The sequence below is a fragment of the Rhipicephalus microplus genome, chromosome X (assembly GCF_043290135.1).
Source record: "Rhipicephalus microplus isolate Deutch F79 chromosome X, USDA_Rmic, whole genome shotgun sequence".
NCBI classification, from domain to species: domain Eukaryota; kingdom Metazoa; phylum Arthropoda; class Arachnida; order Ixodida; family Ixodidae; genus Rhipicephalus; species Rhipicephalus microplus.
Genome location: NC_134710.1, coordinates 181195417 through 181209678, shown reverse-complemented (window position 1 = coordinate 181209678; position 14262 = coordinate 181195417). Strand labels below are relative to the sequence as shown.

Sequence of the window (14262 nt, the reverse complement as noted above, 5' to 3'; positions counted from 1 at the left end):
CGATAACGGCAGTGCCACGAAGAGTCAAAATAATGGAGGCTAAAGTGCAGTAAACCTTATTTATGACGAAGACGTTTAAATGACAAATACAATTCAATATAAGCGGCACCTTGTTAGTGCGTGGGAGCTCTAAAGCAGTCACAGTGAGACAGTACGGAACTCGTAAAAGACACATCGAAACTTTCCAGCATGATATTGAAGTCATGACAGCGAAAAATTCTGCCTACACGCGTACATACGTCGTTTGTTGGTTATATTTAAGTTATACGGGTAGGCCAAAGAAGATACCAGCATAAAACAGAACACCCTGACTCTTCAGTTTATTACGAGAAAACGCCTAGGGTGATCGCGTGGACTGTATCACGCCGTACCACATAGAATTCATTGGCACCACGCAGAGTCTGGAATAACTGCACTTCATTTATCTGGTCAAAGGAACATAGGTGGGGACCTTTCAAAACTTGCTATGGAGAATATTTCAAATGAGATGATTTTGGTATACTCTTCGTAAGCCTTGACTCAAAGCATAGACACTTACTCACTGACTTCTTGGAATGAAACCGATTTCCACAAGGCGAGGCATCTGCCGATTTTTTTTTTTTTTCAGAATGAAAAAAGCGTAGTACATTGTTTCAAAATTCGGCTCCCGTACGCAAAACCTTTTCAAGGTAACTGGCAATGTGGAAACGTGCGGCGACATTACTTTATTTTGTAAGATGAATAATTGAAAACTCTTATTTGATTTATCGCTATACTTTCACAGCGATATTTTCAACGCATCGTGCTTAAGCCTAAGGTACTTCAACAAGCTGTTTTTGGCATAGAAAGCATCACGAGCTTGGTGTTTCCCTGAAGATTATTTAGTTGTGCTAAGCGATGCCTGTGGAAAAGAATTTTGGTTAAAAAATTCTTTCTTAAACAAATTATCTGAAACAGTCCGCTACCGATCCTGTCTACGATGTAGTCGGCAACTTTTCCTTTCTCTTTCTAATTTCAATATTTCCGTATATAAAGTATTTGTGCCACTGAAAATGATCCCCAATAATGATTTGTAAAATTACCTGCAGTTGCGTTTAATTGTGACGGCGCCTTTGATCCTGGTTCCAGGTATCGAATAATTCGAACGAGCAGACCATGGCTTGAAACGGTGTAAGGTACGAAGTAGAAGAAGCGAAGGCACTGGTTTGGATTTTTAGGCTTGCTTAATACTGCTGATGTGAGGGCTTCTGATGATTTCTCCCAGCCACGGATTTCATAAAACACATAACCTCCTGAAAAAAAAAAACGAGAAAACTCCGGTCAGACGAAGGGAAGAAGGAAGGAATCTCGTGCAAGTGTTTAGTCTGAAAAAACTTCGTCAGATTTCAAATGAGCCGTCCAGAGCATGAATAAATCGCAGAAATACTCTCGCCGGCAGACGTCTCGCCACTAGACGGCGCACACGGCAAAAGTATTCATACAGTAACGGCTCGTATATATTTGCTCATGGGCCCGTCTTATATCGCATAAATAACACAAAATTCACTAGATTACAATTCAAAAAAAAACAAACATATGTAACTTATTGAACTAAAACAACAAAAAGAGAATTTTACCTATATTCTTCGTAACTCATTCAAAGACATGAAAGTTACGTTTGTACCATTTTTTGCAAGTTCATTTAACAAAGTTGGTAATGCGTAGCTCAGCATTCGCTTACCGTAGGTCGTGCGGCGTTTGTGAAATTTGCATGATTGGGTATGGCGTGTGCAGTATGTAAGGACATTTTTTTTTTCAATCTCGGCAACAGCGTCAGAAGGGACGTTTTTTTCTTCTTTCCAACTCATGTTGTCAAAGTAGTCTGAAGCTGCACATGCATGGTATATTTACAATGCTATATTTTTCGAACATACCCTCTCCGTGACTTACGTAAGGAACTTTAATAACTATGCGTATGGCACTCGTTTGAAGTGAAAGAAAATATTTCGTATTTTTTTAGTTGTCGTTAGCCAAACTAGTGTGCACCATACGCTAGCGTGGACGAAAATAATGCATTCTATAAAATATCATGTACCGAAAAAGGAAACGTAACTTGCGCCAGCCGACGTGCACAGGAGCACGCGTGGCCTCATAGACAAGCAGGCAGTATCTTCATGGGTGACAAAAGTGTAAGGTGTGCTTATTAAGCCGAAGATCCGTGGTCCCTCACCCCAGGTGGTCGAAATTTCCGGATACCTCCACTATGGCGTCCCTCATAATCATGTGGTGGTTTTGTGACGTTCAACCCCACACATCAATCAATCCGCGGTCCCTCAGGGTCACTTTCGTCACATCTATTTTATAAGACGAAGCACGTTTCGATTGATTAAACGTGCCTGCATCAACGATGCACGCTTTCTAGCCGTTTTGAAGCATGTGATTATATGGCGATATGATAATGCCAACAGCTGCTCAAAAAATCTAGATGGCCACAAAATCAAAACGGCCACAAAGAGTGCTTTGTTTATGCAGGTGTGTTTTACCAGTCGAAATGCGCTTCGTCTTATGAAGTAGATATGACGAAAACGCCCTGAGCGAGCACGGATCTTCGGTTAAACGAGCACACCTTCCCACGTTGTCACCCGTGCAGAGCAGGCCTGCCTGTTTGTAAGCCCGCGCATGCTCCAGTGCACGCGATGTCACGACCCGCGACGGCCGCAAGGTGTCATGCCGCAAAGCAAGGCCGGCTGCTCGCGCGCTATACAGAGGCGTGGCCGCGGCTGTACAACTGTTATGTGCCCACTACGCCATGAGTGTTCCTTTTTGGAATGAACGAAGGGATTACTACGCGACCATAAGGCAACATGCCAACATATTGCCACGTGCGTTTCTTATTTTCACTTTTCCTTCATTTTGTTTTCACCCACAAAGCATGTCATAACTGCTTTGCGCAAACTGCATTTTATTGTTCGAGAAGGTTCACGATTATTGTAGATCGTTCAGTTAGGATTGAGCACAAGACGCGAACACTCAAGATTATTCCAGAGCTTTCGCGGCGACCAGTTGGAAGGCTGAAATATCGACGGCACATGTATAAATGCTGACGCTCTGTTCGCTGCTATTAGTGTCAGTATGTTGTTGTAATTTACTGTTCATCTACCGGCCACAAGCTCGGCCAAATAAAAAACTTCATCTGAACATCCAGTGGGCTTCCTTTGTCACGCCACGACCACGTGACATCTGGTGGAGGTGCTTCCCGTCCGTGTACCGAACGCCCTCCCCCCCCCCTTCCAGTCATGAGCCAAACCGCAACCGTGAACAAAACACCCTCGCCAACCTGAACCTGCGAGCAAGCACGCCGCCAATAAGGGCTAATGCCAAAGCATAGGCTTCTACATGAAAAGACCCGACCAACCAGAACCCTGATCTCGACCACAGCGACAATTACAGCCCCCGTGCCGCCTGCACCAACTGTGCTCCGGCAATCTATAGGAACCACCAACTTTCTGTGGTTCAAAACTGGACGACCCGGAAACCTTCATCCGAGACCGAGTCGCCGCTTTGAAGGGCTGGGTCCACGAATAAAAACCACGTCACGTTTACTTCTATCTAGACTGAGACTCCACGAATACGTAGCTCGAGAACCGGGAATTCATGCTACGAACCTGGGATCTCTTTCGGACCATGTTTCTGAGTAGGTTCACGAGCGTAGTTTGCAAGAAACGTGCCGCTACTATCTTGGAGACACGTGTGCAACTCCCACACGAAAACCTGACCACCTCCGTCGAAGAGATGACCCGGCTGTTCCGTCTCGCCGACCCCGCTATGGCCGAGAAGAAGACGCTCCGATTCCTGTGGCGAGGAGTCAAGCACGAGCTGGTTGTGGCACTTGTCCGCAACCCACTGAAGATGGCCAATGAATTCCTTATGGAGGCTACGACTATCGAAAGACGCATAAGATGCGTACAATGCAGTACAACCGCCGCTCATGATTCAACTATGCTGAAGCCCATGCCTTCAACACCGACGACCCGCACGACACAATCCGAGGATTGTGCGAGAGGAGCTGTGCAAGCTTTTACCGTCATCAAAGCCTAGAGTTAGTTCCATCACCGACATTGTCCGCGAGGAAGTTCGGATCACTTGGAACTCTCGACACACCACAACCTGAATTGGAAGTTATGAGCTACGCTACCGCAGTCCATCACGACACTCCTCCAAGGTCCCGTGAAGACGCTGCCCTACCGCAGTTCCGCCGCCAGACTCCACCGCCACCCCCACTGACGCCAAACCACCCACCTGCCGGCCAGCCTTACGCTCCTTGGAAAACTGACGTCTGCCGCGCCCTGACCACCGCCCCTTAAGTCATCGCCACGGTGAAGCCGGGCACACGTACCGGCGCTACCAGTAGCACCAGATGGGACTACTGTGGTTTCGACAATGAGTGAGTGACAACTTTTATTCATCGAAAGGGTGAGGGATGAGGGAGCTAAGCCAAGTAGGCTGCCAGGCCGTGCCTCTCGATCCCGTCTTGCGCTTGTTTCGACGGGCCGTGTCCGCAGCGGGGTCAAAGACCACGTTACATCGCCGATTATCTCGTGGGAGCGCCGAGAATGAAAATACCTCCGAGGGGATTTTCGTTCACTCTCTCCCGACCACTACAAAAGCCGAAAACATTGAAGACGTCATCGAAGGCAATAAGCACCTGGTTCTGAACTATCAAATTTGCGTCGCAAGAAGATAGCTTGCTCTGTGACGGCAACGCAAAGGTGGAGCTAACAAACTTTAGTCACGAATATAGGCAGCTACTTGAACGTTCGTATGACAGTCGTTCACATCGACGAATTCATGAACGTCAACAAGTATTTCGCCTTCTTCGATGTTGCCGAAGCTGCTTCGACGAATCGAGGTCCTCAACTAGATTTGGACGTCAACATGAGCCTTACGTAACACAGGACATACGTTATTGTGTCAATTACCCCGGCCGGAACAAAATCACGAAAAGGGATGTGTACCGTCTCTGACGTATAGACGACACCCTAGATGGACTCTACAGCGCTAAGTACATTTCGTCAATGGACCTCAAGACTGGCTATTGACAACGTTACACAGGACATACGTTATTGTGTCAATTACCACCACCGGAACAAAATCACGAAAAAGGATGTGTACCGTCTCCGACGTATACAGGACACCCTAGCTGGACTCCACAACGCTAAGTAAATTTCGTCAATGGACCTCAAGACTGGCTATTGGCAAGTCGAGGTCGACGAGATAGATCGAGAGAAGAGTGCCTTTATCACACCAGACAGCTTCTTCGTGTTCAAGGTCATGATACTTTATCTTTGCCCGGCACCTGCGACGTTCCAGCGTGTTATGGACACCGTTCTGGCTGAATTGAAATGGCAGACTTGCCTCGAGTACTTGGTCGACGTCATCGTGTTTTCCTCGAGCTTTGACGAGCATCTCCGGTGCCTTTAAGCAGTACTTCAAGCTATCAAGACTTCTGGACTCACCCTGAAGCCAGAAAAGTGCCCTTTCGTGTACAAGAAGTTCTTGTTCCCATGTGATTAGCAAGCCTGGAGTTCATCCAGATCCGCAGAAAACAGTTGTCGTTGCCGGTTTCCCCCACCCACCGACAATAAGGCCGTAGGCCGATTCCTCGGATTGCGCGCCTATATACCGGGCGTTTCGTGAAAAGATTTCCACAAATCGCCGAACCGCTAACTCACATCGCAACAAGCAACGTCGAATTCAGGTGTGAATCAGCACAGGATGAAGCATTTTAGGAACTTAAACGACGCCTGCAGACACTGCCGACACTTGAACAATTCGACGAGTACGCTGAAACAGAAGTACACACCGACGCAAGCAGCGTAGGACTTGGTGTTGTCTGTGTGCAAAGTACTAGCCTGCAAAAAGGTTATCAGTTATGCTAGCCGGTCGCTATTCAAAGCCGATGCCAACTATTCCAGAACAGCAAAGGAGTGCCATGCCATCATCTAAGCAGCGTCAAAGTTTCGCCTTTACATTTACTTTTTAAAGTTGTCAGTGGCCACCTCGCCTTGTGTTGGCTAGCTTACTTGAAGGGTCATTCCGGTCACCTCGCACGGTGGAGTCTAATGCTTCGAGAATTCGACATTATCGTCGTGCGCATTTCAGAAGAAAACACTCCAACGCCGACTGCTTGTCTAGCGCACCCGTAGATCTACCACCGCAGGACGACCTGGATGATGAGTGCTTCTGAGAACCATCAGTACGAATGAATTCACCGAGCGAAAGCGAGGCGACCCGGTACTAAGGGGCCTAGCGGAATACCTCGAGTCCCACAGCGCCATTGTCTCAAAATTATTCAGGTGAGGGCGTCATTTTTCTTGAAAAAGAACAGCCTCGTAAATAACTTCTTTACGGCAAGAGCCAGCTACTTTATCATTTAACACAATTTTTATCTTTATCTTTAACACAATTTCATGAATTCATTGAGCTTACAGACGTAAAAGAACTTTGGGCGCATTTTAAAGCACTGTTAAATATTGCGAAGACACATTCATTCCGAATAAAAAGAAACGCATCAACCGAGAATACCCTTGGATAACGCGTGAGATAATTCAACTGAAAAGAAAAATAAAACGACGGCAGAAAAAGGGAACCAAAAACAACGTACGTGATCTTATCGGGACATTAAAGCATAAAATGTCAGAAGCAAAAACCCGCTTCTTTAACACTACGTTAGCTTCGTTTATGGCGCACTGTCCCAAAAAATTCTGGCGATACTTATCAGATGAAAGAGACTCAATCTCACAAATTAAAAATTCGGAACAAATCATTAAAGATCCCGAACACATTGCTAATGAGATGAACAAGTTTTTTCAGTCAGTTTTCACGAAACATACCAGTAATGCGCTACTACCTCCTTATACTGTGAAAATACCCATGGAAGAATTAATCGTAAACGAGGAGGGCATACTTTCTCTATTACAAAAGCTTGATCAAAAGAAATCTACGGGCCCCGATCAAATCACTAACTCATTTTTAAGCCGATACGCTAATTGGACATCTAAGTATCTCTTTAAAATATACACGTTATCTCTTCAAACTTCACAGATACCAGACGACTGGTGCAATGCTGTAGTAATTCCTATACATAAATCAGGCCCCAAACTAGAAATAAGCAACTACCGCCCAGTGTCACTTACGAGTTCGTGCTGCAAAATAATGGAACATGTAATTTTCAAGGCCATAATAACTCACCTAGAAACAAACGAACTTCTCTACAAACAACAGCATGGTTTCAGATCAGGCCTCTCAACTATAACCCAATTAGCTGAATTAACTCATGACATAGCCAACGCAATCAACGATAACGTCCAATTAGATGCTATATTTTTAGACTTTTCTAAGGCGTTCGACGTTGTCCCACATCTGGATTTAGTCAAAAAACTAACGGCTTTTGGTATTGATATCAAAATAATATCCTGGATCAACAACTTCTTAACTAAACGGAAACAAAGCGTTAAAATTGACAATCAGCTATCAGAACCACTTGATGTTTATTCTGGTGTACCTCAGGGATCGGTTCTTGCACCTCTGCTATTTTTAATGTTTATTAACGACATCCAATTTTCCGTTGAGAACCCTATTCAGATGCGTCTGTTTGCCGACGACTGTGTCGTGTACACAGTCGTGCGCAATTCAGATGACCAAACCAAACTTAACAATTCACTTCAGGCAATTTATTCCTGGTGCAATACTTGGGGCATGAAACTAAACACATCAAAAACGCATTGCATTTCTTTTACAAATAAGAAATCCCCCCTTAACTATACATATAGGATTGGAAACTCAATTATCGAAAAATGCAATCAAGTAAAATACCTAGGCATTACACTCACGCCGAACCTTAACTGGGAACCACACATCTTGGCCATGTGTCAGAAAGCGGAAAGGAAGTTATCTTTCTTGAGAAGAAAACTGCGCAATGCACCACCACATATTAAAATAAATGCCTACAAAACACTAATTAGACCATGTTTAGAGTACGCCGATCTCATCTGGAGTCCACATCAAAAGTACCTGATTAGTAAAATAGAACGAATACAAAAATTGGCAGTAAGGTTCGTATATTCAGAATTCGCGAGGCAGTCCAGTACCGCAGATTTACTCGCAAGGGCAAACTTAAAACAACTTTCTCAACGCAGAATAATGTCACGATTAAAATTCCTTTACCAATTATATCATGGTCATTTCCACATATCACGCTCTCATTATCTGCAAGATCCGCCTAAACAATCATTCCGACTAAATCATTCTAAAACAATACGCCAACCTTTAAGTCGTGTAAACGCTCACAAACATTCACTTTTTCCGTCAGCTATCTCCCTCTGGAACAGCCTACCCAACGACATTGTTTGTTGTAGTACGATTGACTCTTTCATCAACCGCATACAGTGTATTGAATTTGCACCATGATTTTTTTTTTCTGGCAATGTATGTATTTCGATGTATCTGTGTACCCACTCCTGCTAGGGCCGTGAAGGGCCTGCAGTATATTCAAATAAAAAAAAAAATTGTATCTTCCGCAATGCGGCCAGAAATTCTGCAGGATTTGCACGACGACCCACCGACTGGCCACCTCGGTTTTTCCCGTAAGCTCGCGAGGATACAAGAAAAGCCCAACTGGCCACGCCTTTCCGCCGATCTCAATCATTACATGAGGACATGCCGGGACTGCCAGCCCCGCAATGCACCGCCGACAAGACCAGCAGGCTTTCTTAAGCCAATCAAACCACTTCGCCGACCATTCTAACAAATCGGGATGGACCTACTAGGGCCGTTTCCGACGTCGAATTTCGTAAACAAACGGATTGTTGTAGCTACGCACTACCTTACCCGCTACGCCGAAACAAACACGCCACCCAAAGGCAGTGCCACTGAGGTAGCCAATTTCTCCGATGAGAACATCGTCCTTCGTCATGGCTCGCCAGAGGTTCTCATTACCGATAGAGGTACGGTCTTTACTGCCGATTTCACTCAGGCGATCTTGAGACAAGCCACCGCCGCAAACAAACCACCGCCGCACCACTGCCTACCAACCACAGACAAACGGTTTCACCGGGCGTCTTAATGAGAACATCGCTGTCATGTTGGCCATTTACTTCGACGTCGAACACAACACATGGGATGCCATCCTTCCGTACTTGACCTTCGAATAGAACGCGGGGGTGCAGGAGACGACGGAGATGTCACCATACAAGTTGGTTTATGGAACGAACCCGTCCACGAGCTCGACGCCATGCTACCCAACGTCGCTGACAAAGAAAATCTGGACGTCACCATCTACCTTCAGCGCGCTAAAGAAGTTCATCTACTCGCCCGCCTGCACATAAAAAACTGCACACCATCTTCCCAAAGGTAGCCTGATGGGATGAGAAGCAGCAGCGTTGCGCGCGGGTGGCGTGACGGGTTGAACGGTGCTAACGCGGGTGCTGTGGTGAACGCTGGAAGATTTGCCGAAGTTTGAAGTCATGGCTAGCGTAGGTCTTGTAACACATACAGACATGTTTCAAAGCGTGCGTTATGCGCGCGTCAGGGTCATATCGCGTTAACCTACGAGTCACGGTGTAGCCAGCGGTGGTCGCGGTAGCGGAGCAAGCGGTGGTAGCGGCAGGTGTTGCGGGCGAATGGACGAAGTGGCAGCTGCGAATGATGCAGCGAGCACACGGTAGGCGAGGGAGAAGGTGACGTCAGCGCGTACTGCGAGAACAGCGTGACGTCAACGCGCAGCCGTGGCGTGACTTACTTGGCACTGCTCCAACCCCCTACGACGAGGGGAACGCATTGCGTCATAGAGTCACCAAAATATGACAAGAGTGGTCACTCGGGCCAAAAAGCGGCTGAGCTACGCAGCTTCACCTCAGCCGTAAGATGGCAACACATCACTTACTGCTTCAAGGAAACAGGCGTACTAGTTAATAATTAGGGTATCTTTTCTAGTGCATTATACGTCTACATGTTTTTGCGTATGTGATAGTGTCCTTAATCCGTCTTTATCGTCTACGATTGTACGGTGCGATAACGTCGGGCTGGGATCAGGCATGATTCGGACTCGAAAGAAGCAATGTCAATATAAATAGGTCGCGAAAGTCGGAACGAAAATGGTCTGAAACCTATTACGACAGACATCGACAACAGCGTAATTGATTGAATTATTCATAAATAAATAATAAAATAATAATAAATAAGAGCATGAAACTCCGATACCAGCAAAAGGACGCCCCGTCCAGCCACTGCAAAACGTTACCGACAATAGTGACGTATGCCTATTCCCAAACAACCACCTATGAATGGGAAGCATAACAAGAAAGCAGTTACAAAAAAAAAGGCAGAAGCAGGCGGCATGCTTTTAAATGTCAAGATGTCGACGGTAAGCGATACTAATGAGGTGTCTGAAGAACAGGTGTTCAATGGGGAAGGTCACTGGCAAAATTATGTTTTAAATCTCACCATAGGTAGTCCGCTCAGGAAAATTGCCTGAAGAATTTGGCGGCATCTTGGCTAAAAAAAAGGAAAATTGAGAACGCAGGGGATATGAGCAAATACTAAATAAAAAATTCGGCAGATCCCACGTACCCTGGGAATCGACGTTATGCGAAGCATGCGGAAGGAAGATGCGCGTGTCGCAATTTTTTTAATTGAGTGACAAGTCATGAAATGACGCTAAATATATGTACAAATGTTGCACGCGCAGACATATCTTGAAGAGTTGCAGATGTTTATATAACCAGTTGTTTTCACTTTCGCAACGATGCCAACAGGAACATGCGTATAAGCAACACCAGAAGCGAATATGAAGCGCTGATGCTCGCGAGGATGGTGGCCGTGGACACTGCTACATGTATCAACTTCAGCGCATAGCACCTAACCACAATTGACGTTAACCCGACGTGGCGGCTGTATCAAAAGATTACATATTTAATGTTTATAAAATTGATTAGGAAGCTCTATCCACTATTGACGTTTCACGAAAATTAGCGTCTATTGAAAAACTAGTTCCGAGACCTCGCGTAGCTCTGAGGTAGAATGCTTCATTGCCACGCAGAATGCTTGGGTTCGATTACAGCTTGGACCCTGACATTTATTATTTGCATTCATCGGTTTGATGCTGCCGATATCGGGGCTTTCGTAACGCTGGCAGTGTTAAAACTGCCCATGTGTGTTCTCATCGTTCCTTGCTATATAGATACTGAGTATCAATCACCTGTGGTACATACACGCATATCAGTGCCACATACTCGTTCGTGGGTATGCGCCGCTGTTCGGCGGGAAGTGTTTGACGACGTGCGCAATAGGAATGTAGCATTATTCATGTTTTGACTCTGCAGCGCATCATATTTGTCAAACCATCTTACCTTGCCATGCTAATTTTGGTTCACGCCAAGTTAAGGCGGTGATCACCAGAGCACCCAAACGTAAGCGCCTAGATATATAGATAAAAGATACGCTCAAAGTCACTGAACTTTGCTAAGAAATGCTTCGCATTTAAAAAGAAAAACAACGAAAATGCGGGGCAAGGTAGGACGGTGGGCTAAACAAACGAAAAAAGACGCAGAGAACTTCCTGGGTTGGCAATAGACAGTTATAGCAAACTGGTATTACTGAGATACCGGGCGTACTGTGATAGCGGGATCGAAGTGCGCATGCGCAGATACGTTCGTTACCCGTACCGCTTATTGTACGCGTGCTATTCTCAGATTTAACGATACCGTGTTACTGTACGCGTACGTATAGTGTACGTAAAACATGGCGCCGCTTTCGGACGTCCACTTCGAAGTTATTATGGCGTAGTTGTTGAAAGATTCACTTTGTTCGCCGCAAACGACTGTTAAAGCGGCTTCGCTTGCCTTCAGCTAGCTTCGACGACTGAGCATTGCGGATAAGTTGGCGTAGCTTTTGAGATAACTTCCCATTCCCAACGTACCTAGGCTGAACTACAAGATTGATGTAAAGAAATCAGCAACATAAATGTTTTCGCGTTTGGTGCGTGGTTCATATATATTTACTTTTATTATTACTAAATTAAACTCGTAACAAAGCTTCGCGCAGTGACATAGGCAGACATTCTCGTTTTTTTTTTCCTTTTAATCGTTCTTACTTCTTGAACCTCCAATATGTGGCGCCACCATCTCAGCTGGGGTACGTAAACCACGTACACGTTATCCCACGTAAGACGCTGTCCGCAACGAACGTTTGCTGCACGGTAATGCCAATCTCTTAACCTCCGCCATCACGCTAACGGTAAGCTATAAGTATAACTGTCGTTGTGCGGTAGCAGTGGTTTTAGAAGCGAAGAAAGAGGAAAGGAAGCAGCGGTTGAAATGTTCTATAAAATAAAAACCTCGTAACAATCTATACATCGTGCACACAAATTTATATGTAAAATAAAAGATTGAAAGAGCTCATTATTAGTATTATATGTAGGTTAGCAGCGATTCTGTTTTACCGGTTACGGCTATTTGAAGGATGAACGTATCTTATGTCTGTAAATGTAGCGGCGATTATGGTGTGGTTTTTAGTGGTTAGAAATTGCCACGTGCTACATTGATTCCTGATGGGTGTAGGGACTTAAATTTGTGAATCAAATATGATCATATGCATTTTCTTTCTCGTGTCGACCAGAAATTTGTTTGTAGAACGTAAAGCTTGGCTTGGTCTTAATTGTTGTCCTGTTGATTGAAGTGACCGTTTACCGCATTTGGTGAATTGTGCTTTGTGTCTGCAGGGTGGCCGTTCAGTTTTACATGAATTGGTTACCCAGTTTCGCCTACAGGTGGCGCGCTCAAGACAGTTTATGAAGTTGTTTGAAGTGCAGGTGAAGCTCGCTGCAACATTATGAATGTAATCAGATGCGGCGCTTTTTACGCTGGTAGCCGGCTGTATATGTTTGAAGGCGGAGCATTCGGACCGGCCACAGGGACCAGACTTTGTCCCAGTCCTTGCTTTGAGTTTTGCGTGAACAAGCATGTCTTTATTAAAGTTAGCGTTGCGTCTGAAGGCAACCTTATGTGGTTCGGGAAATATTTTCTTAAGTTTCTAATTTACTGCTAGAATTGAATAGTATTTTTTGAGGATGTTGTTTGTTAGGAAGTGCATTAGAAAACATTGTAGGGAAAAAAGGCGTTCTCGTGATGGCGGTGGTTTTAGAACGTGGTTTCAGGTCTTCTTTCGGCCTGATTCCGGTCCGTATAGTATTTGTCAAGGAATGTGTTAGGATGGTTTCTGTCTGATAGTGCTTTTTTTAGGGTGGTAAGTATGTTTGCGTAATCCTCGTTTTTATGCATATACGGCGTAACCTTCTTGTATGACTCTTAGACATGCCCTGTTTACAGTGTCTTGGATTTCTTGTGTAATAGTTTCTATACAGAGTTGTTTTAAGTACCCCATTTTCCAGACATATGGTCGTGTCTAAAATGTTGATGCGCTGAGCCGAGGTATCGTAGGTGAACTTTATTGTTGTATGAAATGAGTTTCAACCCTCTACGTTGACTGGACGTGGCACCCGTCGGCTGGTTTCAAACTTTTATGCTCTTTCTTTCGTTCGTGTCTGTAGCGACTCCCAGTTTGTTGCACATCACGTATACCTTGCTGTTTTCTTTTTATTGAACTTTTTTATTCCCCCCTCCCCTTCCCACTGAGAGCGGAATCCTTAGTATCGTTGCAACCTAACTTGAAATGAATCAAGGGCTGTATTCTTCTGCTTTATATATATTTTTCTTTCCAGACGGCGATTACCAACAGAAACACATGCCACTGCAGGTAATGACGTCAATGCTAACCCCCTTAAAGCTAGCACTTAAAGGATGACAAGGCACCTTTGACAAAGACACGTCCTCCAACCGAAACGTCGGCCAGCCTGTCTGAGGCACTTTCACTGTTCATCCTGCTTATCGCAAAATTATTAGGTGTGTTAATAAGATTCGTTCTTCTACTTCAAATTAACATTGGATGTGTTTCTTTAATCACTTACGAGCAATAGAATGGCTCTGTGGTAGAACAACTTCTTGCCACTAACTTTTCATTGTCACTCGAACTGAAGTTTTTCATCATTTATTTTCTTTGCGTTTTTCTTCATTTTGTTAGACATGGAAAAGATGATTTTTTGCCCACGAGCAACGACGCCAACACCAACGATGATGCAAACAGCGGAGTTTCTGCAAAACGAGCTCTTTGACGCTATCACGTCAATATGGACGTTGTCAATGGCGTGTCCAGGTACACACAAAAACCTGCATGTTTCCAACAGATGCT

The 14262-nt window shown here is 44.9% G+C and overlaps 1 protein-coding gene across 1 annotated transcript in view; it reads right to left on the bottom strand.

Annotated features, from left to right (window-relative positions):
- Nucleotides 1-14262, bottom strand: part of LOC119176964 (MAM and LDL-receptor class A domain-containing protein 1) — a 115221-nt gene that overhangs the window by 77222 nt on the left and 23737 nt on the right. The window contains exon 5 of the mRNA XM_075876493.1: nucleotides 1062-1271. Within this exon, the coding sequence (XP_075732608.1) occupies nucleotides 1062-1271 (210 nt within the window). The remainder of the gene's footprint in view (nucleotides 1-1061; nucleotides 1272-14262) is intronic.